Source organism: Poromitra crassiceps, assembly GCF_964638095.1.
Source record: "Poromitra crassiceps genome assembly, chromosome: 4".
Lineage (NCBI taxonomy): Eukaryota > Metazoa > Chordata > Actinopteri > Beryciformes > Melamphaidae > Poromitra > Poromitra crassiceps.
This window is the reverse complement of record NC_139626.1, coordinates 42,466,471-42,493,708: the sequence shown is the minus strand read 5'-3', so window position 1 is coordinate 42,493,708 and position 27,238 is coordinate 42,466,471. Positions and strand designations below refer to the sequence as shown.

Sequence of the window (27,238 nt, the reverse complement as noted above, 5' to 3'; positions counted from 1 at the left end):
CAAAGTACTGAGATAGGATCTGAACCACTGGATTATTGAACCAAGATTATTAATGATACAAAGTGGGTTGATTACCGGTAAAGCCATCCTTGAATAATAGTTAGTCTCATTGCCCATAGTATCAAAACAATAGGCCTAAATAGTGGCATACAACACCCAAACTTGGACCCTCGCAGATGGTAAAACTTCCCAGATGCAGACTTCTTATCATTTATTCGTTACCTCCCCACAGTTTCTGGCAACGCTCTTTTACACTAAGAAATGCTTCAGCAGTATTCAAAACAGCCTTTGCTGACTTCCCTACTGCTTCTCCTGCTGTTGCTGCATCCTTTGACGCATCAAATCCTATAGCAGCGCTGGCTACTACTGCTACCACTACTCTTACTGCAGCATGTATTATTGATCCTACTGCTTTTACTGATCCTGCTTCTGATTGTGCCCCTTCTGGTATTGGTCCTGCTGACAGTAAAGCTCCCAGGGCTGCTCCTGTCGCAGACCCAGCAAATCTGACAAACAACTTCTGAGATACATTGTTTTTAGCCCCACATCTGGCTTCTTCCTGTGATGCGTTTCCTGATGACTGCCTATAAATGCTCACTTCCTCCTGTATCTCTCGCTCTGTTGCTTGCAGCATCTCATTGGTGTAGCAGCCTCCATTGTTTACCTCAACTATCTTGTCTACTGAGTGGAGAAGCTCTAGCACCTGGAACTGGTTGCTCCGGTAGTTCTCCTGCTGGCTGCTCTTCTGCTGGGTGTCCCAGTACTTGTTATCAATGACATGACACCGACCTCCACACTTCTTCACGAGGTTACTCAGAGCTTTACTTTGACTGACAAACTGCTGAATTGTCTCTCCTTTAAGGAGATTGTCACCATAGGTAAAGAGAACGAGAGCACGTCGTAAAACTTCTTCAGACATTACTTCACAAATTCTTTTGATGAGGTCCTCCTCCTGATGTGTGAATCTCTCCACCCTCAACGTAATGATAAAAGCATGAGGCCCAGGAGCGCACTCTGTGATACAGCTGAATATCGCATGCTCAGAATTGGCTGTGTCAAAGAATCCAGGAGTGTCAATCAAAGTAACACTTCTTCCCTCGACAGATCTGGACTCTGCTTTACACATACTTGTTTGAGAGTTGGGCGAATTCTTTGTGTCGAACACAGTCTCTCCAAATATGGTGTTGCCTACGCTGCTTTTCCCAGCTCCAGTTTTCCCCAACAGGACAATTCTCCTTGACACTAGAAGAGAAAAATAACATTACATTACGTCATTTGGCAGACGCTTTTATCCAAAGCGACTTACAATAACACATTTTTGTCAGCAATAGAGCAATCAACTATGTAACACAGTCTATGATAACTACAACTTCTGAAGGAACAGTGGTACAAGTTAAGGTTAGTTTAGATTTTAGATTTTTTTTTTTTTTAAACCCTTGTACCCTACTGATCCATCTGATGGATATTTCTTACATTCGCGTGGTGGCCGTTTGGACATTTTTTTACTAAATGGTCTGAAATTAAGGCTAGGTATTTTTTTTGGGGTATTTTACAAAAATCATCCCTATCTATCATCTTTCTACCATCCAAAGACCTTGTTTTGAAATTAGACCTAAATTTACCATTGGTCCATCAGATGGACCCATTAACTTACATTATAAACACTTTATCAGTACTCCCAGCAAATTTTCACAAAAGTAATGGATTTTATTTTCTTCTGCTCTCATCCTGGACCAAATACCTTGAAATTTGACCTTGAAAAGAGATTTGGGAGATGGTTGAAAATTTGGAGGAGACAAATTGTAATCAGTTCATCCTTGAGGCCAAGTTAATGTTTGAGGCAAATTTGATGAAATTCCGTCAAGGCATTCCTGAGATATGGCGTTAACAAGCTTGAAAATGGCGTTGGAGAGGTCACAGTGACCTTGACGTTTGATCACCAAAATGTAATCCTTTCATCCTTGCGCCCAAGTCGACATTTGAGCCAAATTGGCAGAAATTCCATCAAGCCGTTCTTGAGATATCGCTTTAACGAACTTGGGAATGGCATTCGTGAGGTCACAGTGACCTTGACCTTTGACCACGAAAATCAAATCAGTTCATCCTTGAGTCCAAGTCGATGTTTGAGGCAAATTTGATGAAACTCCGTCAAGGCATTTCTGAGATGTTGCGCTAACAAGCTTGAAAATGGCGATCGAGAGGTCACAGTGACCTTGACCTTTGACCACCAAAATCCAATCAGTTCATCCTTGAGTCCAAGTCGATGTTTGAGACAAGTTTGATTAAATTCCATCAAGGCATTCCTGAGATATCGCGTTAACAAGCTTGAAAATGGCATTCGAGAGGTCAGTGTGACCTTGGCCTTTGACCACCAAAATCTAATCAGTTCATCCTTGAGTCCAAGTCAATGTTTGAGGCAAATTTGATGAAATTCCGTCAAGGCATTCGTGAGATATCGCGTTAACAAGCTGTAAAATGGCGTTTGAGAGGTCACAGTGACCTTGACCTTTGACCACCAAAATCTAATCAGTTCATCCTTGAGTCCAAGTCAATGTTTGAGGCAAATTTGATGAAATTCCGTCAAGGCATTCCTGAGATATCGCGTTAACAAGCTTGAAAATGGCGTTTGAGAGGTCACAGTGACCTTGACCTTTGACCACCAAAATCTAATCAGTTCATCCTTGAGTCCAAGTCAATGTTTGAGACAAGTTTGATTAAATTCCGTCCAGGCATTCCTGAGATATCGCGTTAACAAGCTTGAAAATGGCGTTCGAGAGGCCACAGTGACCTTGACCTTTGACCTTTGACCACCAAAATCTAATCAGATCATCCTTGAGTCTAAGTCGATGTTTGAGGCAAATTTGATGAAATTCCGTCAAGGCGTTCCTCAGATATTGCGTTAACAAACATCGTACGGACGGACATACGTACGTACGTACGGACGGACGGACAACCTGGATCCATAATGCCTCCGGCCTGGCTATCGCCGGTGGAGGCATAAAAATCACAAACTCACTTGCACTGCAGACTGCAGCCTGCAACACAGGGGGTTCATGCACCGGTAGCCGCTGATTTCTGGCGTCTGACGTCTCCAGGTACGTAGATATCTGCCACATAAACGTAGAATACAGAAGGTTAAAGGACGGCTTTACTGATTTTCAACCAGATTTGTATCATTACAATGTCAGCGGTATGATTAGATGGGCAGCCTTTACCTCCCCTCACTAAACCCTCTTGGCTGTACTCCCTTATCATTCACATTTTTAGTACGCCGCTCTGGCGCGTTTTACGTCACGACCGCGTCAGAGTGGTGTACCACACATGCGGAAGAGCTGTCGATTGGAACTACAACTCTTTTGTGTATGTGCCGCCATGGTGCCGCCTCTAGGGGGCCTCCACGCGCCTCCACAGCTCCAAAATCAAAACACTCCGTCAGCCATCTTTTCTGCCCCGCATCGACTGCTAGCTAACTTAGCTCACCATGGCTCAACCATGGCTGAAGGAAATATTCCTGCTGAAATTGAAGAGTTTGATATGGATGAAGACGATTTCCAAATTGTGCTAATAAACTCTGACATTCAGGGCTACTGAACGCCATATGAGCCAGACTACAGTGCGGAGGAATTGTGCCGTATGGAAGGAGAGGCAGTTGAGCAGGCCGCCGGAGACGAACCACAGCCCAGCAGTGCCGAATGAAACTGCTGTTTTGCGGAAAAGTAAAGCGCTGAAAATTGTCAAAATAGAGCGTGCATGTACACAGATATCGATTTGTTTAGGTGGGCGTTGTTTTAGGTGGCTAAATTAAGCTGATAGGACCCCACTTCAAACAAACCGAACTATCCCTTTAAAGGGATAGTTCGGTTTGTTTCATTCGGCACTGCTTTTTCTACCAACCGTACAACTACCGTATTCCTCCGCTAAAAGCCTGCACAGAGCCGCCGCAATGGATTACTCCGCAGTTATTTGGGGGTATTTTATTTCTCCCGGTTTGTTAGTGAAGACACAACAAATAGAATACACAAACAAAAATATGAGTGATTTTGATAGCGAGGATGATATTCCATTCACCTTGGTGACAAGAGGATACAATTATGAACCAGAGAGAATACAGAAGAGGAACTTTTGCAGAGAGTGAACAGGCAGAAAGAGATGCGCCTGCTGCCTAAATGCCGGGGTGCCCTGCAGACCTTTTTCACCATTCCCAGGATAAATTGTGGAAAACGTCCCAGACCAGAGAGGCCAGGTGACTTGTTGTCTCTAAAGTAAGTCAGTGTTTTATCTCTCTTCTAAGCCTTCCTGTTTTGTAAACCGCGGCTCTGTGCTCTGTGCTGGCTTTTAGCGGAGGAATACGGTAGTTGTACGGTTGGGAGAAAAAGCAGTGCCGAATGAAACTGCTGTTTTGCGGAAAAGTAAAGCGCTGAAAATTGTCAAAATAGAGCGTGCATGTACACGGATATCGATTTGTTTAGGTGGGCGTTGTTTTAGGTGGCTAAATTACGTTTTAGTTGTTGACCTCCGTACTTAGAGAAAAGGCTGGTTTGGCTGCTGCGCTGAGTGCTCACTCCTGAACACTGTACCTAATTACGTTAGTGTATCGAACTAGCTGATAGGACCCCACTTCAAACAAACCGAACTATCCCTTTAAGGCACTAAAATACATTAAACAAAAATTAGAATAAATGGTCTATCACAAAAAGAGTGCCTTAAGAAGTGAATTAAAAGAGAAATGCTGGTTTGCCAAGCCTGTAACCAGGAGCCAGGTCTTGAAGATATTTACACTAGTATTGCATTATAGTGATAGCCTTGTAGCAGCAGTTCCCAACCCTTTCTTACTCATGGCCACTAGAAAATCTCAGAAATGTCCATGACCCACATCTGACCCTAAACAGTATGAGGGAGATGGCCAGGGAACAGTAAGAAGCGACATTTAAAGTCCCTGGAAACCAGAAATATCTTTTTATTATTTAGCATTTTGAGTTCATCACATCACAGGAACCTATGTTAATAAGCCACCAGCCAAATTTGAACGATGATGAACGTCGCAAAGTATATAAATTTAGGTTTGACAGTCATGGCAAAAGTCATGAGAATCAATTACATTTTAGAGTGTATTTTCTCCCGCGGACTGTGTGGGCGTGTCCCGTCTGCAGCAGGTATTTTGCTCTCTCTCTCTCGGAGGAGACTGCTCGGAGGAGACCTCGCTCTCCGTTAAGAGAGAGAGGAGAGAGAGAAGGAAAGAGAGATGGAGTGTCTGTGTGTGTGTGTGTGTGTGTTCGCGCGTTGCTCGGCGAACACACTCGCCGCTGCGCTGCGAGTGCACAGCGCTACTGTGTGTGTGTGCGCGTGCGTGCATGTGATTTGATTAAATCTTATGACGTGATAAGATCCTGCATTTTAGCACCGCGCGCTCCGCTCTCTTCAATGAGGAAATGGAAATCCAGACCTTGTAGAAAAGTGTAGATTTTTGGGGTTAGGGTTGAAAGTAATTCTCTCTCTTTTCAGAGGCAGACAATTACTCACATAAGACCCTAAATTGAATAGTTAGAAGGTTTTTGTGGATTTTGGTTTCCAGGGACTTTAAATTAATTAAATTTAAAGTTGTTACAGCACTTTTTACTTCAATGATGAAAGGAGCTGTTCATCAGCACCACACAAATGAGAAACTAAAAGTGAAGGGCAAAAATAAATTATAGAAAATAATCATTCAACAATGGAGAAATCGATTCTCATACATAATAGTATGATAATAGTGTGTTTTGCCTTGCAAGAATTATGTTTTGTAAATTATTTGGTGGCCCACTTTCAATATGTTGATGGCACACAGGTTGGAAATGGCTGCCTTCTACCATTGTATTTACAAAGTTGTGTCTTGATGTCTAAGCAGTGAAGGTATTTTTGCTAAAACAAACACAGATGTCAAAAGAATACCCTGAGAATGTATAGACAAAGACCAGGTGAAGGAATGAGCACTCCATCAAATGTGTGGCAGCAGACTCCATTACATGAAGAGAGTGGAGGCATCAGTGGGAGACATCGGGCCCTATCTTTGCAGTGGCCTTAGGCGCAAAAACTGACGTTAAACGCAAAAAAACGCGCCTTGCGCCTGCCTCGGGAAGATAGCAACATGGTTTTAGGCCCCGAAATGCGCTTTACGCAGAAGAGGCGTGGCGCAGTAGCCTAGGTAAACCCAGAACGGGCCATTCAAATCGATTTCTGGGGCGATTGAAAGACCCGCGCAGACCCGCAGCCAATGAGTGACGGCGTGACTGCCAACATCAGTCCTGCCGTGATCGGCCAATCAGAGAGTGCGTCTTTGTCAATGACGTGTAACAGCTGCAGCGGCTTAGCACTACCTAGCCATTAGCTTTTTGTCTTTCCAAAGCATAGCTCCCGAGCTAGCTACTAGCTGGCTAGCTATATGGCTATGCAACTTGGGAGCCCCCAAATATGGTGGGGGTGCAATTCTCGGCGGGGGTGCAAAACTCGGCATGACACCGGGCCAGACAATAGTGGGTCTAGGTCCGGGTTAGCTTAATAACGTTAGCAGTTTGTCTGAGTAGAGTCTACACTCAGACACATCAGTCATTCTTCCTTCTCCGTTGAGGCTAGCCCTAGCATTGATCTGACCATACCAAATTGACGGCTACAGTTCTTGTGTTATGTTACAAAAGTGACTTGCAAGTCTTCTTCTTCTTCTTCTTCTTCTGTTTGGTTTTACGGCGGTTGGCATCCAACATGTTGCATTACCGCCTCCTTCTGGACTAATACATCCAATGTTCCCCTAATCCATTACAGTCTTGTTAACAGTCCAGTTCCTCTCAAAAAACTGACAACTATTTTCTTCCCCTCCACTACCCCCACACATCCCATTATACCCTTCACACTGGCCTCTATTTGTCCCAGTCTCTGCAGTCCAGTCATCATTGTCACCCTCTCTGCTTCATATCTCCTGCATGAGATCAGAACATGCTCCACCGTCTCCCTTCACACTGACTACACTGCCCAGTTGGGTGCTTCCCTATTATACTAAGTGTTCCATTTAAGTTGCTGTGACCAATTCTCAATCTACTTATAACTCTCTGTTCACTCCTATTATTCCCACTATTCCCCACCACTCCCACTTTATTTTGTATATTATGCAGATGTCTCCCTTTTATTGCCCTATCCCACTGCTGTTGCCACTGTTTAACAATTTCCCTCCATACTATACTCTTCCCCTCTGATTTTGAAAGTTTGATGTCAATGTCCACCTGTTCTCTCCTGATCGCCTCCTTTGCTGCCCTGTCTGCTTTCTCATTACCTGAGATTCCTACATGAGCTGGCACCCACATGAACTTTATAGTTTTCCCCTGCCTATCTAACCTTGAATTAACAAACAACAGTTCATATACTAAATCTTGATGACTTTTCCCTGCTCCATTATTAATACTTGCTAACGCTGCCACTGAATCACTACAAATTATTACTTTATTTTCCACCCCTTCCTCCACCCACTCTAACGCTAACAAAATTGCCACTAGCCCAACTGCATAAACACTTAAATAATCTGATGTTCTTTTACTGATCTCTATCCTCTTACTGGGAATCACCACCGCCGCCCCTGGTACCTGTGTCTGTGGATCCTTAGACCCATCTGTGAAAATCTGTAAGTAGTTCCCATACTGACTGATCATATGAGTATAGAATTCCTGCACTAAATCTACCTGTCTACTCCTGCTCTTTATTTCCAAAATGCCCATGTCCACCCTCGCCTCCTTCAAAGTCCACACCGGTCTCACTGGCCACAACACCGTTGGCCCAAACTCTTCCTCATGAATATGCATTTGCTCTGCCACCTTCCTACCTACCCACCCAAAACTTGATTTCTGACCTTTACCCCTCTCCCAGCAATCCTCCAAAACCCCCTTAGTCGGATGACTCACTCCATGTCCCCTTAAATTTATCCAATAATTAGCCATCAGATGTTTCCTCCTTAACCCCAGCGGCATTTCTCCTGCCTCAACTTGGAGTGCGCACACTGGTGCTGTTTTCACTGCCCCTAAACAAATCCTCAGAGCATGAGCCTGAATAACATCTAACTGTCCCAACACAGTCTTAGCTGCTGACCCATATGCCACACACCCATAATCTATTCTTGACCGGATTAATACTATATATTAGGGGTGCCGCAAAATAATCGATTAATCGATTAGTCGTCGACACACTCACTAGTCGGAGTGAAAATTACTAATCGACAATTATTTTACTATTTTATTTTTATTTTTTGCGTCTTTCACCGTCAGTCATCCATGCGCTAGTAGAATTCCCAGGGTCACTGAAGGCAACTGCCCCTCCGCCCCCCTCCCCGCACACAGAGGACAGGAGTTGAGAAGTACACAAAGGAGGAGCAACAATGGCCACGCGACAGAAAACTAGCAAAGTTTGGCAATACTTTGATGAAGAAAGAGACAACAAGGTTGTGTGTCGGCTATGTTCTCTCAAGCTTGCATATAACCACTCTACCACTGCAATGAGGACCCACCTTCAGAACAAGCATCTCGACGTAAACTTGCGTGGAGGAGATGATGCAGGCAGACCAGTATCACAGCTTTTACTGCAGAACCCCGCAGACGATGTGACCCTCGCCGGTCCGAAACGATCACACAACTCCTCGCTGAGATGACTGCCCGCGATATGCTACCACTGTGCTTTGTCGAGGGCGAAGGCTTTCGCAAGTTGATGAACTTTGTCGAGCCCGCATACACCGTGCCGGGGCGCACCTTGATAACATCCAGAGTGGAGGTGAGCCATGGCAAAATGACTGAGTACATTAAACAGCAGTTAGAGGAGGCACAGTGTGTGGCAATAACGTCAGACATCTGGACGTCCATTGCAACAGAAGCATACGTGACAATAACCTGTCATTTCATCAACGAACGTGGACAGCTCTGTAGCTGTGTTCTACAAACCCGCCCCATGGAGGACAGGCATAGCGGTGAAAATCTGGCAGCACACCTGCGAGAAGCAGTCAGTGACTGGAAACTGGAAGAGAAAGTCGTTGCCTGTGTGCACGATAATGCAAATAAATACATGTAATAATTGCATGTTGAATGTTTTGACATAGATTAAATTATGGTCAATTTAGATGGCGTCCTGATTATTATTATTATTAATTTTTTTTATTATTAATTTAAAAAAATTTAAAATTAATTTTTAATTTTTTTTTTTTTTTTTTTTGCTTATAGACTAATCGACTAATCGTCTTCAGAATTTAAGGGTAATCGACAGGAAAACTAATCGATAAAGGCATCCCTACTATATATATATATTTGATTGACTCTATATCAGCTCCCCAATCCACTCCTGCAAGACACCTCATTACATTTATGACTTTTTTACTCTTCTTTACTACACTAGCAATATGTTCCCTCCATGTTAGCTTGGGGTCAAAATGTACTCCTAAAAACCTAAAACACTCTACTCTTTCTAAATTAACTCCATATAATTTCAAATTTCTCGCTTCCCTAATTTTCTTATTTGTGAAGAACATAACTTTAGTTTTTTCCACCAAAAACCTAAAACTCCACTCAAATCCCCATCTTTCCACCCGATCTATCCCTTCCTGTAATTTCTTGACTATATGCTCTAAATTCCCTCCCCTCTTCCACAAGGCCCCATCATCAGCAAACAACGACCTCCCCATCCCTGCTGGAATACCCTCAAAAATATCATTTATCATAACTGAAAATAACGTTGGACTAATAACACTCCCCTGGGGAGTACCATTTTCTATCACGTTTCCCTGAAACCTCTGACCCTACTTTAACCTGGATAACCCTCCCACTTAGAAAATCCATAACCCAATTAAAAAGTATTTCCCTCCACTCCCATCCTATGCAGTTTTATCATCAACCCTTCCCTCCACAACATATCATACGCCTTCTCTACATCAAAAAACACTGCAGCCACTATCTCCTTATTTACCTGCACTTTCCTAATCTCATCCTCTAAACACAACACTGAATCCATTGTCCCCCTGCCTCTCCTAAAGCCACTTTGATACTCTGTCACCAACCCCCTCCTTTCCAGAAAGTGCATGAGCCTCTCATTGACCATCCTTTCCATTAACTTACAGATGTGGGATGTTAAAGCGATGGGCCTGTAGTTTCCTGGGTTACTAGGATATTTCCCAGGCTTCCTGATTGGAATTATAATGGCTTCCTTCCAGCTCATAGGGACTCTCCCCTCCCTCCATACTTTATTGAATAACATTAACATCTTCTCTAATTCCCCTTCTCCTAAATGTTTAACCATTATATAACATATTCCATCACTCCCTGGTGCACTCATTCCTGTTTTTGCTAATGCTCTCCTCAGCTCCCCCATAGTAAATGGTAAATCCATCTCACTCTCAGTACTCTCCTTTCTCCTTAGAGCCTCCATATTTCCAGCTTTCGTTTTTTCCCTGCCTCTCTTTCCCTCCTCTGTCAAACTATTGGAGCTATGTACATTAACAAAGGTCTTAACCATTAGCTCAGCCTTTTCCTTATTATTTACTGCTACATCACTACCTGCTCCCGAGCTCAACACAGGATAACTCCATTCCCTCCTATCTCCCCCCATTTTCCTTACCATTCCCCCAGACTTCTCCTATTTGAGTGCTACTCCCTATCGACCCACAGAACTCCCTCCAATACTTCCTCTTTGTCTGCCTTATTGTTCTCCTAACCACTGCTTGAGCTTGTTTATACTGTATCACATGCTGATAATTATGAGCTCTTTTAACCAGTTTGAATGCTTTGTTTCTACTCTTTACTGCCTTACACTTATCATCCCACCATGGAACTAGCTTTCTCTTTGCCCTTCCTTTACTTCTAGGAATAGAACTTAAAGGCCGGCTTTACCGTGGGGAATATGAATATATATTAAATCTCACGCCCCTAAGGTTTTCGAATCCGTTTAAATTTTTGAAATTGGTTGTTTCCCGCCAGAGATATCACCAGAAATCCACTCTGTGTGGAGGGGGGGGGGGGGGGGGGGGGGGGGGTGGTGGTGGAGGGGAGGGGCGGGTGCGGGGACCCGAAATACTACATTTCCCACAATGCACTGGGCTCGCGTGGCCTTCGTTTACATGCCCACCCCTCAGGCATTTGGCTGATATCAAACTCCAGTAGGTAGCGGTAATGCACATATATGTTTGCCAACCGCCATAAAACTCAAAGAAGAAGAAGAAGGCTTCGACAATAAAACAAGAGAACAAGAAAAAATAGAAAATAAATCGAAAATAAAATTGCACCAAATTGCACCAAATTTAAACCGATGTATATATGTCGGGAGATGTCTTCATAAAAAAAAATTCATGCATTTTAAGGCATTTTCGTAGGAGTTACGCGCATCTGATGTTGTAACTATTTTCTGTAAAATGTGTAAAAATGGGTACATTGCTCAGCGTTGATTTCCTTACTTCAACTCACCTACTACTAGATGTAAAATTTGACAAGCTTTCCAATGCCGCCAGTCCCGTGTCTTTTGGTGCTTCCGTTCCAGAGATATGGTCTCTTGGCAAGGAGCTATGGAAAGCTAACCTAGCTACAGTATGCTATGCGGTTGAACAAGATGGCTGCCTTTTGCTTTTCGTCGAGAGCTCTGAAGGGGCGTGGAGGACCTCTAGAGGCGGGACCATGGCTCACAAGACTTGTAGTTCATAGGTGCTCGAGTTCCGCAACGGGGAGGGAGGCCGGATGACGCGTAACGCGTCATCCGGCTTCCCTAAAATATGTGAGAGATGCCTGATAGGTCAGGCAGTGAAGCTCCAATTTCAAAAATTTCAACGGATTCTAAAACATTAGGGGCGTGAGATTTAATATATATTCATATTCCCCACGGTAAAGCCGTCCTTTAATGCCGCTGATATTATACCCTCACTTATTTCACAACTCATCATTTCTGCACTCATACTGTCACTAACCTGCTGTAGACTTCTTTCACACTCACTCATGAACTTCCCCCAGTTAGCTTTTCCAAAAATCCATTTCCCCCCTGTGCTCTCTGTGACCTGTCCCGTTGCTATCTTTACTCTAGTAAATATTGGAAAATGATCACTCCCAATAGTCCCCTCCTGATACACCTGCCACTCACACAATGGAGCTAAAGTATTAGAAACTAATGTCAAATCCAACACAGATTCCCTCCCAGAATTCACATCTATCCTTGTGCTTCTTCCATCATTCAAACTTACTAAATTATTCTCATCTAACAATTCTTCCACTACCTGCCCATTGTAATCTGTTCTGTCACTCCCCCATAACACATTATGTGCGTTAAAGTCCCCACACCATACATAGCTACCTCCACTTCCTCCTACTTACTCCATCTTACTGAGTTCTAACTTTCTACATGGATTATAGAAATGTATAACCAGCAGCTTCCTCCTTTCTGCCCACACTTCCACACCCACACACTAACTCATTTCCAACATCTATAGTTCTATAGGGAATAGGGATGTTCATTTTGAAAATTTTCCAAAATCGATAATCGGTGAAAATTAACGATCAATTATCGATCATATTAACACGTTCACTGCCGTTGACGAGATATCTCGTCTTAAAAAAAAAACCGGTTGACTGCCGTTGACGAGATATCTCGTCTTGAAAAAAAAAAAAAAAAATTGACGGTGGGACGTCGATCAACCCCTTTTACATCTCCTATGAAAATATTGGAGCCACCGAACGTGTACAACCCATTCCACCGACCCACTAAGTGGCGACAGTGCTCTCCAGACTAGAAAAAGCCGAGCCAAAACTGCAGGGGAACGCGCGATGAAACCATTCTCATACTCTAAAATGGATTGGCGAAAACGCTTTCGTTTTCGCGCTGGTTGCTGGCGGTGGGGGATTGCAAATTTGCATAATAGATTATGGGTGCAACACACTTTGAAACACGCAGCATAAATAAGACCAGAATCGCAAAAGCTTCATCAAAGCACTCAACCGAAACCCCAAGAAACGAGCGAGCCCATCCAGACTTGCCCAGCGGCCGCCAGCAGACAGGAGCAGCAGCAGCAGCAGCAGCAGAAACGAGCTTGTGACACGCCCGCTGCAGCCAAGAAGAACACACACGGAGGGAGGAGTTTGAAGGAGAGGGGGGTTTCCTGCTGTTATGGAGGAAATTACTGTTCAAAACTATTGTTTAGATGTCTGACGTCTTACTGATGCCAAAAATGAATGGTTAAAGTGACTGTTCTATCGAATTTCACAAAAAGCTATTTATCTCAGCTTAAATTTTCAGACGCTGAAACCATGCTGTATTTAAGTGCTAATGCCTACATAACTACTAACTCTACAAACTAACTCTTTTAGACAGAGAAAGCACACATTCTATTAGTTCTTTTGAGATATTTTGTGTTCACAAAATCTTAGCAGAAAAGAATCCTCGGGTCTTGAAAGATGAGCCAGAATCCTCAAAAAAAACCTTTGGCAGAAGCTACCTACAGTAAAAAAAAAACGGCTGGCAGTGAATGTGTTAATACTTGAAAATTTTCAATCTTTTTTTTTTTTTTTTTTTACAAAATGAATGCCTATGGCAGAAAATACGAAAGACAATGTGTTCTCCTCAATGAACTCTTTATTTCAATGTGTCTCCTCTCCAACACTGCTGTCCCCGGCGCTTGCCGGTGTGAATTTCCCATGTTTAAAACAGTTTTGTTGGCACAAAGGCCCGTGCCCAGCCAGAAAACTAGAGACTATATGAAGCTCCACCTCACGTTAGTCGGCTGTGCAATGGAGTGGGGCGAGGAGGAACGAATTCCACCCAAACCTAGTCCCAAATTATTATTTTTTTTATTTATTTTTTTAACTCTGTGAGTGCCAGCCACTTTTGGAGAACGGACGCTCCCAGTGCCAGAGTTTCAGAGCGTTTTCAGTGATTTCTCGAGGCCCACAGAATATTGTGTGATATTACTATGTAAACACCGAACACGCACAAAGAATGAGGAGACTCTATTGTATCATCAGCAAAAAAAAGTTTATTGATACCATTTTCCGTTCTTTAGTTATGAGCCGGAGAATATAGGTTGTTTTCAGCAAAAACAGACGTTTCAAATTAGAAGCTGAGATATTCAGCCTTTTGTGAAATGAAGCATTTCAAGCACATTCACTGACTCTGAAGCTAATATTTTCTGACCTGAAACATCTGAACAGTAATTTCCTTCAATAAACAGCACCCACACCCCCCTCAACTCCAAACTCCTCCTCCGTGGGAGTGTCTCTGGTGGCTCTGCTCGCTCTGCTGGCTGCTGCGTGTGTCAGGCGAGTCTCTGCTGCCTGCTATGGCAGGCTCTGCTGCCTTACGGATCCACGTTCGGATGGCGGCCGCTCGTCGGGGGAGTCTGGATCGGGCTCGCGTTCGTCTGCGTTTCTGGGGTTTCGGTTGTGAGCTGGGATGAAGCTGCGTCCGATTATAGGCTTTCTGCTGCGCGTTTCAAAGTGCGCTGCACCCAGTCTATTTTCGGAGCACTCAGCCTTGTGCGCCGGCTCCCAGTGTGACAATGAAAAGCCAAACCATTCTCATGAGAATGGTTTGGCTTTGGTTTTATTTTCTGGCGGCTAATCGTGTGGAGAAACTATGCAGCAGAGACAGAGGGGCTCATTTGTGGGAGCGGATTGACTGCTGTTCGCAGCTAACGTTGGCTCCAGGCAGCCAGAGTGCCTGGTTCGCTGTGCCGCTCTGGCTCATGCATCGGTTTCTCTTTAATCACGGGGCTTTTTCTGCTTTTTTTCCTCAACTTTCTCTAATCTGGAGAGCACTGTCGCCACCTAATGGGTCCGTAAAATAGGTTATACACCTTCAATAGCTACAATATTTTTACAGGAGATGCACGAGGCTTTGATCCACGTCCCACCGTCAAAAAACGCAATTGACGACTTTAGTCGTCTTTGGCACTCTACGTTACTATTCGAATTGACGACTATAGTCGTCATTGGCACTCAATGAGTTAATAATTTAAAAATCGATCCAAATGCCACAGGATTCCAATCCTTAACGATCAATTATCGATTTTCGATAATTGATGAACATCCCTAATACGGAATGCCCTCCCTCACAAAGGTGACACATCCTCCCCCTACCCCATCCTTTCTATCCCGCCTTATTCCCACATATCCCTTTATTATAAAATCTAGATTTGGTTTTAACCATGACTCCTGTATGCAAACCAGGTCTGGTTTCTCCCTCCTACTGTAAATGAACTGCTTAAAATCCTGCCCATTCGCAATCAGACTTCTTGCATTCCACTGGAGGATTAAAATTGTGACTATCACCCAATACATTGCGATTCTGCACTTGCATTCAACTCATCCCTGACTTCTTCCCATCCCAACCCTCTCATATCCAGATGACGGACAGCTGCCATAATCATAAGTTTAATCCTTTCTGTCTTAGATGTTGTATTTACCGTCGCATTTATCACTCCTGCTATGAACGTCACCAGTTTCTTTCTCTCTTCCTCCATCTTTCTTTCCACTTTCTGCATAATACTTGTCGCCTGCTCTTTCCCACACTCCTGATTACTGCTAACATATCTCACTTTCTCCTGCCTACCCGCCATTTTAACTGCATCTGCATAGGATACTTTCTCTTTTACTCTTATCTTCTGCACTTCAACCTCTCTCTTCATAACTTCACATCCCCAGTAAGCAACAATATGCTCCCCCCCACAGTTACAGCACTTTGGCCCCACTCCAACCCCACACTTCCCATAGTCATGTTCCCCACCACATCTAGCACATCTTTTCTTCCCTTTGCACACCATATCCATATGCCCAAATTCCTGACAGTTAAAGCACCTAATTGGCTTTGGAATGAATTCCCTAACACTGTACATCATGAATCCGAAATATATCTCATTTGGGAGAACCTTGCCATCAAACTCAATCAAAATAGTCTCAGTCTCTATTTTATCAGCTCCCCTTGTCGTTCTTTTAGCATTCTTGACTGACCTATTCTCCTTACTCACTTGTCCACCAGCTCCTTCATACTAACTGTAATAGGTATTCCAGAAATAACCCCCTTACACCCACCGTCCCTCTTCTCCCCCACTCTTACTACTCTAGCTACTTTGATTTTTACCACAGTCTTCATTAGCATTGCCTTCCCCACATCAGCTTCACTACAACACCCTATAAGAAAATTTCCATCCCCCACCTCTCCAACCTGTCCTTTAATGGCATTTGTTAACTTCATCGGCTCAACCTTCTTTACACCCCCCTCTTCCACAAATCTCACCACTACATTTATCACCCTCTCCTTCGGCTGCTGAGGCTCATCCTCATCACCCCCCTCACTCTCCGTTGCACTCAAACTATCTCCAGACCCCTTTTTTCTTTTATTCTGCTGATTCCCCTTCCCTATTCCTCTCCCCCTCTCTCCTTCCACAATCCCCTCCATACCTACTCCTGTCATACCGTCGCAGATTGCCAAGAATACGGCAAGAATACCGTGCCGGTGTTACGCGCAAATCAACCCCCCTGTACATGCGCGCCCCCCCTATGTAAACAAACGCATTGGACAGACCTGCCCCCCATAGTACCACATTTTAGCCGCCAGGTGTCATCTGGACATAAAAACACTGCTACATTTACAGGCAGGCAGTACGTTACCTCAGATCCTCAAATCTCACTAAATATAGACAGTTTTCACGGAACGATGTTGCTAGGGAACAGTTTGAAACCTAGCTTAATTCCTGTCAGTTATTGTATTAGCAAACACTGCAACTGGAAGGAAGCTAGGGACAATTTAGAATGGCAATTGTCAAGTTAAAACCGTCTAAAGTTGGATTGTAAAAACGTGTCTTTGTAATTAAGAAAATAAATAAATAAAAAATCATGACTTGACAAGTAGGCTATAGGCTACGTGCTGTAGACATACTCTGTTATAATAAGGACATGCAAAACACATTCCAACTGGGATTTGAACTCACGCCTCCCTAATCTGCAACATGGACCAGAAGTCAGCTCTTAACCCACTCCACCACAGAGACCATTAATGGCAGTTGGTGTGTTTTGCATTAGTTAAATCGTTTCTATGTGCAACCTTGCTCTCCCGTATGTGATTGTCCCCCCTGTCTAAACACCTCTCCTCACCTTCCACTTGTGTCTGGACAAAAAGGCCCCCCTGCAGTACCGCATTTCCACCACCATGTGTAGTTTCTCCCATGGAGGCTTATGTTTAACTGTAAAAACAGGTGCTAGTGAGATAGATAGATAGATAGATAAATAAATAAATAAATAAATAGATAATAAATAGATACATACATACATACATAAATAAATAAATATATAAATAAATAACATTTCATCTCTAGGTCTCTTTAGATTGCCATAAGATGGACTGTAAAAACAGGTCAGTAAAATAAATAAATGAATAAACTAAAGAATTCATGGCCTTACAAGTAGGTAGACATACTCTGTTATAATAAGGACAAGCAACAAAGATTACAGGTGGGATTTGAACCCATGGCCTCCAAGTCTGCAGCATGGACCAAATGCTAACTCTTAGACCACTGTACCACAGAGACTTCTTGTGGCATTCACGCTGCTTTGCATTAGTTAATTCTCTATGTGCAACCTTGCTCTCCCATACATGATTGTCCCCCCTGTCTAAACACCTCTCCTCACCTTCCACTTGTGTCTGGACAAAAAGGCCCCCCTGCAGTACCGCATTTCCACCACCATGTGTACAAATGTTTCTCCCATGGAGGCTTATAAAAGAATGGAACCTCATCAAGTCTCGTCTGTACACACTAGCCCATTTAAAGGGAAAGGTTTCCAAATGTAGCCTATATTTAGGTTTTGAATTAATTGGAGTACCAACATTTCATCTCTTGCCAAAGGATGGACTGTAAAAATAGGTGTTAGTAGGGGTGTCACAATATATCGTCCCACGAAATTTCGCGATAGTAAAACGTCACGATATGTATCGTTGAGATGAAATCTCATATCGCAAAAAAAAAATTTTTTTTTTTTTTTTTTTTTTCAAAAAATAGACTAAGAAACGTCTTTGTTTGTTGAAGTTCAATGTGTGGAAAGTAGTTCAGTTGAACAAGTCTCTGAAGAGACACATGAGAAGTTATACAGGAGAGAAACAATTCAATTGAGTTTCTGGCAAAACTGTTTACTTGACAGGAAAAACTGAAGATGCATAAAAAATAGATTAAGAAAAGTCTTGTTGTTTGAGTTTGAAGAAAAACTGAAGATGCATAATGAGAATTTATACTGCTGAGAAACCTTTTAGTTCAAAGTAAATCTAAGTGACGGTGTAACTCATTCTATTTCAAGATAAGCCTTATCTCCAATCTCATGTTTTTTCTAGTTGTTATTGTAATAACAATTTCCCACAACAGCATGTTTTGTATTTGTGCATTTCAAATAAAATACTACTTTTCCAGTCATATATTGTCATTATTCAAGTTTAAAAAAATATTGTTAAAATCGTATCGTATCGTATCGTTATCGTGAACCCAGTATCGTGATACGTATCGTATCGTGAACTGAGTGTATCGTGACACCCCTAGGTGTTAGTAATCAATCAATCAATCAATCAATCAATCGACTAAAGAATGCATGGCCTTTCAAGTAAGTAGACAAACCGTTATAAAGACATGCAACAGACAGTGGGATTCGAACCCAAGGCCTCTGCAGCCAAAAGTCAGCTCTTAAACCACTGCACCACAGAGAGCTTTGATGACTGTTGCTGTCTTTTGCATTAGTTAATTCCTCTCTATGGGCAATTCTGCCCTCCCATACATGCTTGTCCCCAAGACCTCACATCTCTTCCACTGTCTATGTGTACGCCTCATGCAGAAGTGTCCCCTGCTGTACCACATTTCTGCCACCAGGTGACTGGGAAAACCAAACACCTTGCTCTAGTCTTCCTAGTTCCTCTTTATTGGGGTCACAATATGACCGTAAGTGGTCATTTTGACGTCAAGATTACAAGCTCTCTGATGATAAATTCCTCAATTGGGAGATTCATGCATTTATTGTGTTAATATCCTTTAGAAAGACACTTAATGTGAAGAGGCAATTTTTTCTATTCTGTACAGGCACAATTAGATTGACCACACCTTGTTGCAGGTTGTTTCTCACAATCATCATGCTAACCATGTCTGTCTCTTTCATGTATTGCATGTGTGAGAGAATGCAACAAGCAAAGGTTCTTGAAATAACATGTATTAATGGTTGGTAGACTGATCAACAAGGAATAGGCCTACATGTGTTTTGCTTGAAAATAATAGCATTTCAGCATCTGTCACTAACTAGATTAAAACCTATAGGCTATCTGTTTTATTTCAGACAGCCTTGTGACTTGCTTTGAACACAGAAAGAAAGAAGGAGCCTGCCTGCATATCAAAATGAGGCTAATAATTGCATTTAACTTGTTTATTTAAAATAGTACTTGACCAAATAGAAAACAACAGAATATTGACGAAAAACCATTTTGACTCTAGCACAAGTCTGGGTAAGGAATGCTTATGAAAGATTCTGAGGCCTTAGTAGAAGCTTAATGTTGAAGGCAAGGTAAGGCAAGGCAAGGCAAGGCAACTTTATTTAATGCCAAAAACAATTCAAAGTGCTTTACAGAAATAGAAGAGATAAAACAATACAACAATGGAACACATGAAATTACATCAGGAAAAAAAATTACAATCACAGTAAAAAGTGACAATAAAAAATAATTGAAGTTGAAGAATACTGTCTGACGAAGAGCTGTTTGGCTCGAAACGTTACCACTGCACTTGGTGCAATAAAGCTATCAAAAAGGAGTCCTTTTAGTGTGCGAGCGATTTTTTCATTTGTTTCACTGTTATATTTTTTCGTCTCAGCACCTACCCGAAGTCTCGGTCCTTGGATGTGCATGTTTTCATCTATTTCAAGTTGAAGAATACAACATGAATCTCCTGGTAATTCAACGTATTAGCAAGATACACCTGGGTGTATTCATTCTAACAAAGCTTGTTTGCTGGTCGGACAAAACTGCCTCCCCACCAAGCCCCGCCTCCGCAGCAGACATGTGCAGACTCGAGTTTGCCAATGAGTTTGCTTCAAGTAAGTCAAGACAGGCAGATTCAATGGTGGAGTGCATGCGCCCCCTAGTGGATGCATGCATTTACACAGGGGGGGGCACGCATGTACAGGGGGGTTGATTTGCGCGTAACACCGGCGCCGTCGGTCGATATTCCTACCGATATTCCCCGCAAATCTACCACTAAACAGTCCCAACGTCAGCAGCACCACAGTGAAATATCGTTATTCAGTCAAACTTTATCCAAAAAACAGTGAAGCACAACCAGATTTGGAAACTTTCAGCAACTCTCCCGCCAACACTACTTCCTCCTTCCGCAACTCCTGACTTGCAAGTTGTTCCACAGAGGCCAATTGTACTCTCAACATGTTGGCAAATGATTTTCATGTGATTAAAATGATTAATTAACAGATTTACCGTGGAAGTTAGGTAGTGGATCAGCGAGGTCTTCTTCTTCTTCTTCTTCTTTGGGTTTCCGGCAGACTAGGCACTTCAGCGAGGTCGGTCAATCTAGCTGCATGCAGTCAGGAAAAAAAGTAAGTTACCAAAAATTACTTGCAGGACTTCCTCTCGTTGCTTTTCAAAATAAACGTAGGCTACTCCAATCACATACTGTACTTCTTCTTCTTCTAATCACATACCGTACAACATTATTGGATCAATTTATGAACAACAATTGCAAGAACAGATACAAAAGTTGACACAAACACTGTCAAATCAAACTGAAACTGACATGTTGTAGCGCTCTATGCTTTTATTTTTGAAGGCTACATTGGTGTTTACAGTTTAATGTCGTGAGCCGTGTGCTGGGTGGAGCTTCGTAGGGCGGAGCGTTGACGTCCGGACGGGTAGCAGCGGTAATTTTGGAGGGAAATCGGACTGTCGGCTCCTACCCACCGCCGACGCGTAATTTTTCCAGAGCTGTGTAGATAGAAGAGTCCCGACATCTCCATTCACGCCAATGGACCAGTTTTTTACTCTCAAGAGTTCCAGGAAGTAAGGACCTGGATTAAGCAGCACTGTCGAGTTGCAGCAAAATAGACAGTTTGTGTTGTACTCTATGGGTTTTCCCCCCCTTGAATCAAATTGTACATTATCAGCTTTATTTTAGCATGCAAACATAGCGCAAGACCCATTCCTAGCTGTTCATTGGCTAATGACGCATTGGCGCATTTTGGTCCTCCGCTGACGCCACTCTCTACTAGAGGACACTAGTTATTTCGAATCGCACATAGGCTCGGGATGGGCCAGGCGCCCATGCTCACGTGAGCCAATGCCAATGGGACGATGGTTTATTGACAAGCTCCAGGTGCGCTAGAAGCACAAAATAGCAAAATAAATGAATAATAGGCTACAAAAAATAAAAAAATACATAGCTAAAAAAAATCAATAAAGTATCTGCCTTTATACACTGTTCTCAAACTTTTTCATGTCAAGGTCCCCTAAACTAAAACAAATTAGACCACATGGACCGGCAGATCACATGGCTAATGTTATAGCCTACATTAACGTTACTTGACTGAGGTATGAATGTATTCCACTGAAGAGAAGTAATATTAAAATGTCGAAAGACTTCTCCAAACTGAGATACAATGTCGCCTTTGCGAAACGTGTTGTTTATTGTTGCCATGACGACAATGGTCGCCTTGTTTTGAGGAAGTAGATGTCGAAAGTTACCCAAACCATGATCTTTTCCTAACCTTAACCAAGTGGTTTTTGTGCCTAAACCTAACCAGACCATAACCATGAAACTGTTATTTTGTAACAATGATCCATAACTGTTTTGGAAAACGGCATATTACGCCATATTTATGTGTGGGGGAATACCTGCAGGTCTTAAAAATAAATCGATTGTTTTACAGGGTCTGTTACCTCAAGCTGAGGTGAACCCCAACCTGGCATGGCTGGTGCTCAAACAGCTGTAAGTGTCTTGGCATGCTTAATTAATTAAAAATGTATACATTGGAAAATTCTGACACGTTCAATCTTAAAAGGTGCAGTAAGTGATTTTATTTTGGTAAAAATGCTGTTGAATATCTCTATAGCAATGATAACTATCAGAATATAGTGTTTGTTCAGTAACAGTCTCCCCATCTCTCCAGCTCTTTAGTGAAAAGAAAATGCATTTTCAAGTTGGAATACCAATTTGTATCCAATCAGGAGAGAGAACTCATACAGGATCCCTATAAAGTTGAAGCTAATAAATGGGTAGCCTACTTTCTCCTGATTTGATTAAATTGGCAAGCCACCTGAAAATGTATTTTCTGTTGATTAAAGCAGGGGTCTTCAGTGTTTTTCAAGCCAAGGACCCCTTAGCTGAGAGATAGATGAAGCAGGGACCCCCACTACAATTGTATAAAATTGTGTTGCAGATTAAACCTTTTCATAGATTTCATGTGTATTTTCAGACATTTAACCACTTAAACTCTCAATACTTGGCCTTGGTTCTGTAGTCAGTCTGCTGGATGGATGGATGAATGGATGGATTAAAGAGATGGAGAGACCACAGTTACTGAACACTCTATAGCAATGATTACTGTCAGAATAGTTTTATTTAACACAAAAAACTTTTTTAACAAAAATATAATTTATATTATGCATTAGCTGGAGTGTTAAAAAACCAAAAGTGCCTTTTTTTGAAGTTATGTGATTTAATCTCAGCCAGCTAACAGTTATCCGATCCATGTTTGTCATGTTTTATTTATTCTCTAGGAATCACTGAGGCGTGACATCCTTCAAAGGTTGATCGACTGTCAAGCATCTTGGAGAGGCAACCTGTTGATGTGGAAGGGCTACAGTTTGCCTGCCACCATTATTTAGTATTATTAAGTGCTCTAGGTGACATTGTAGATGTAGAAGAGCATATACTTTCTGCTCTTTCAGATCTGAATACCATTCTCCAGCAGGACAGAGAGAATCAACAGACATTCATAACAGTAGAATTGCAAAAAGGTTATCATGGCCGTCCACGAATTGCCGTGTCAGTAGAGACTCTCGATCATCTTGTAGAAATGGGTCTACCAACAAGTTGCATTACCAAGCTCCTTGGTGTTTCTAGAGCGACCCTATTTAGACGGATGTCTGAAAATAATATATCTGTATCTGCCACATACAGTAAATGCAGTGACAAGGAATTAGATGCATTGATCACAGCAACGAAGCATAGGGCCTGGCTCAATTAGTGGCAGCGGCAGCTACCACTAATTTTTATGCCCCAAAAAGATGGAACGCCCTGCCTAGGGACCTGAGAGAGGCCCCCACACTGAAAACTTTTAAAAGCAGGCTAAAAACCTTTCTTTTTACGACAGCCTATGAATAGCCTTTTGGTTGTGGTGTGTGTGTGTGTGTGTGTGTGTGTGTGTGTGTGTGTGTGTGTGTGTGTGTGTGTGTGTGTGTGTGTGTGTGTGTGTGTGTGTGTGTGTGTGTGTGCGTGCGTGTGTATTTTTGTCAATTGTATTTCTCTGCTTTTTTTTTTACAGTGTATTATCCCTGTATGTAAAGCACATTGTGTTGCCTTGTGTATGAAATGTGCTATACAAATATTGACTTGACTTGACTAAAATAAGAACTATTTTGTTTTGTTTTGCTTTTCATTGTAAGAAGCTTAGTTTTTGTTAAGTGCAGTGATAAAGTCTCTGTCAGTCAAACGACATTCCAGCATCAGTCTCTGGCTGCAACACACACATCATGATAGATTTTGTCAGTTCATTTTTATGGGGGGGGGGGGGGGGGGGGTGATAATATCTCACCTCTTCTCTGCTGTCTGTGTCTGCAGTCATCTCTGCAGCTCTGGAGAAAAAGAAAATCTATAAATTAACCTGGGCCACTTTGCGTCACTACAGTGATGTCAACTTGATCTGCAAAACCACTACATGCCACGAGTGGCTGAATTAATTTAATGATGTAGCTAATAGGTGCATACCCACAACGCAAACAATGTTCTATACCTTTTATCGTTGGATGATGTTTTTTGCAGAAGTACAGATTCCGCTATGTGTCGGCACATGTTGCATTTGGTTCGCAACCACTGAATTAAAACCTACACAAAAAATTAGAAATATTATTTTTATTATAATGCAAACAATTCCAATAACAATCAGAAGCATTTGAAAAACTTACAGCTTCAACCACAATGAAGTGTTCATTCTTTGGAAACATCTGTTTTCCCTTAAATGGATTACTTGTGTAGTACAGTTTTGATTCTAACAGCTACATTACTGTTTGTAGGGAGTCATGCTTACATTTGTAAGCAAGTGTGATATGTATTCTCCAAATAATGTTCTCCAGAGTGTATTGGCACTCGTAGCTCTTAGAGGCCTATGACATAACTCGTGTTTAATGTAAAAGTAATTAGTGTTCCAAATGTTAATTTTGTACATATCCTCATAGCACACCTCTCGGAAAAGGACATCTGTGATGAATAGCTGCTCATCCACTGTTCCAGGCACCGACAGGATATTTTCCAGTCGCTGGATCATCTCTTCAGTCTGGGGTATCAAGTACAGAAGAAAATGGAAAAACCTGTTTTATATACCATGCCGACAGAAGACATTAACAACACACAACTTCAAAGCTGTGTAAAATTTGCCAATAGTGAAGTGACATTAAAAGTTTATAGTATATTACATTTGACAGCTTTACAAACACTTCAGTACAAACTACTACCGCTACATACCTTCATGTCAGTGAATACAGTGAAAGGTTCACTGTAATAGTTCAACAGAGTTGGATCGAATCCTTTGTTGTTCCACAGATACATTCTGTTTGAGAGAACATGCCCACTCCGCAGGTGTTTTTCTAAGTCCTGCAATATTAGATGTATATTTAGATGTACATTGCTTTTTACCTGTCTGATCTGTATGTACAAGTAGTGAATTCCATTTAGGTGAGAAAACCTTGACGAAATCCCCAATGTGTGTTATTACCTTTATCTCTTCATCGGTTAGAATGTCTTCCACTTCAACAGACTGAAGTATGTCGTCTCTGTTTAAGACCAAAGCATTGCCAACATTTTACATTTTATTTTGTATTTGTACATGTAAATCTTCCACAACGCAATTTACCAAATATTTTGTTCATTACTTTTATAATGTTTGTTTTAAGTAATTATACCTCCTCATGTGACACACACAATATATGAAATGTAAATAAACTAAAAGTGATTTGACACATTAAGGGAAATTACTCCATACTACTCTTGTTTAACAACTATTACAATTATCACTATGATTTCAATGGCAGCAACGGGTCTGACATGCATGAGATTATTCTTACACATCTGTGAAAATGTTGCATCCACAGAAGAAATCCTTCGTTGTCCAGTCGCCCTCCACTCCAGCACACTGAAAATGCATCCAGCTTTTGCATGCTGTGCATTGTACCCTTTGGTATTCTTTAATGTGGCTATGGAATACACTGTTGGAAAACATAAGAGGGACAACCAATATTCCACAATACCTTTTAAAGTGCTATCGTGTTTATCCATTTCACATATTAAAAAATGTGCTTTTCCATATATTCATATTGTTGTAGCCAATTTTGATGTGTGCTATACATTGTGTGTGTGTGTGTGGTGTGGTTTGGTCGGTAATTGGTGTAGTTGCATCACCTACACACTAGAGGGCATAGGCAGCTAGCTAATCACCCAATGTAGACCGACCAAACCATACCACAAACACACAAATTATAGCACACATCGAAATTGGCTACAACACATATTATATGTGACTTAACGATAACTGATGTCGTCAACTGCGTTTTGTATAAAGTGCTATATAAATAGAAAAATTAAGTCTGAAGTCGAGTAGTGATTTCTGTGGTACATACTTGTTTGTCCCAGTTGCTCGTTGGAACAAACATATTTTTGTTTTCCAAGCCAGGCAATGGCTGCTGGAGTCGCTGTCTTTTGATTCAGCTTGCTGCAGTCGAAGTTCCTTTTTCTTCATTTTTTGCAGTTCTTCGGGAGTAGGTGGGAAGTCCTGTGTAACAAAGACCTTTTCTATAATCACTGCATTTCTGTTATTACCAGTATATATTTTGACTTAAGAGATCAATTCTTCTAACCTCAGCATTCACATTTTTCACCATTTGGGCAGCATGGTGCATCCGCAGAATCCTACATTGGTTGAGAGTCAGAGGCTCCACAGTGACCTCAACCTTTCGTACTTCATTTGCAGCTGCCTAGTCGGGAACAGAACAATTGACTTTGATGAACCCTCATACCACACATGTACTGAACAGGAAGACAAGCAACAAGCAACTCACCGAACAAACGAAAACTCCAGAATTAACAGAGTCCTGCTGCTTCCACTGTGGAGGATATGTCCCAGTCCAACCTTTAAGGCCACCAGCAAATCTAATTACATTCCTACAAAACAAAAGGTAGCAACATTTAGTTTGATCATACTGTCACATTAACTTAACTAAAAATGATAGATGCTGTATGTTATGTAATTCTCCCTTTACCTGAGGAGGTCCATGTCATTCTTATTGATTGTTGTGTAAAGCTCAAGAGAATCATAGATCCTAATCAGTTTGGCTTTGAAGTCCAACACCTACAAAAATTGAATATGTCATTACAACATTCCAAAACATATCACATTTGTAATTACACTGATATAAGCTTAGATGTAGGTCACAGTCAAGGTTCAAGGTTATGGCTTTTACTGTGTCTGCCTCATTTGACATAGGCTGGTGAACAAAACAAAATGTGTCCAAATCAATAAAAGCGAAATGATCAAATAACACCTTGAAATTACTGGTGGCTCACCCAAAGAATGAAATGGTTCCCCGTCTCTGGAGAGGAATGACCCACAACTCTTGGGAGGAATATCTTGTCTGACACCTATAGTAAAACAATAACATCAGGTAGGACAACACAGTCCATGTTAAGAGCAGATGTGTTTTGTTAATTTCTACATTGTCTTCTATTATGCTCAAAAGAATCACAAAAAGAACTTACAGGGATGCGTTTCACAACCTGGTCACTGACTGCTCCACTCCTAGTCCATTCCCGGTGCCACAAAATAAAATCAAAGTCTCCCAAAGAACCACACTGTATCAGAAAATATAGCATCAATACTTTAGTAAACCTTAAGGCATTAATATGGGAAGGAGGAAAATGGAGGAAATTTTAATGTATTACCATGTCTTCCTGAGCCAGCTGTGCTACTCGGTAGTT

General features: G+C 41.9%; 1 protein-coding gene across 1 annotated transcript; it reads right to left on the bottom strand.

Annotated features, from left to right (window-relative positions):
- Window positions 1-414: 414 nt before the first annotated feature.
- LOC310775793 (GTPase IMAP family member 7-like) lies at window positions 415-26,390 on the bottom strand (the record flags this gene model as incomplete). The annotated part of the gene is made up of 13 exons (XM_083635926.1): window positions 26,323-26,390; window positions 26,122-26,238; window positions 25,885-26,036; window positions 25,333-25,473; window positions 24,984-25,041; window positions 24,734-24,862; window positions 24,453-24,545; window positions 24,006-24,097; window positions 23,808-23,847; window positions 20,476-20,572; window positions 3,017-3,107; window positions 599-1,242; window positions 415-486 (listed from the first exon to the last, which is right to left on the bottom strand). Coding segments are annotated over exons 11-13 (717 nt in total). The 5' UTR covers window positions 3,018-3,107; window positions 20,476-20,572; window positions 23,808-23,847; window positions 24,006-24,097; window positions 24,453-24,545; window positions 24,734-24,862; window positions 24,984-25,041; window positions 25,333-25,473; window positions 25,885-26,036; window positions 26,122-26,238; window positions 26,323-26,390.
- Window positions 26,391-27,238: the final 848 nt, after the last annotated feature.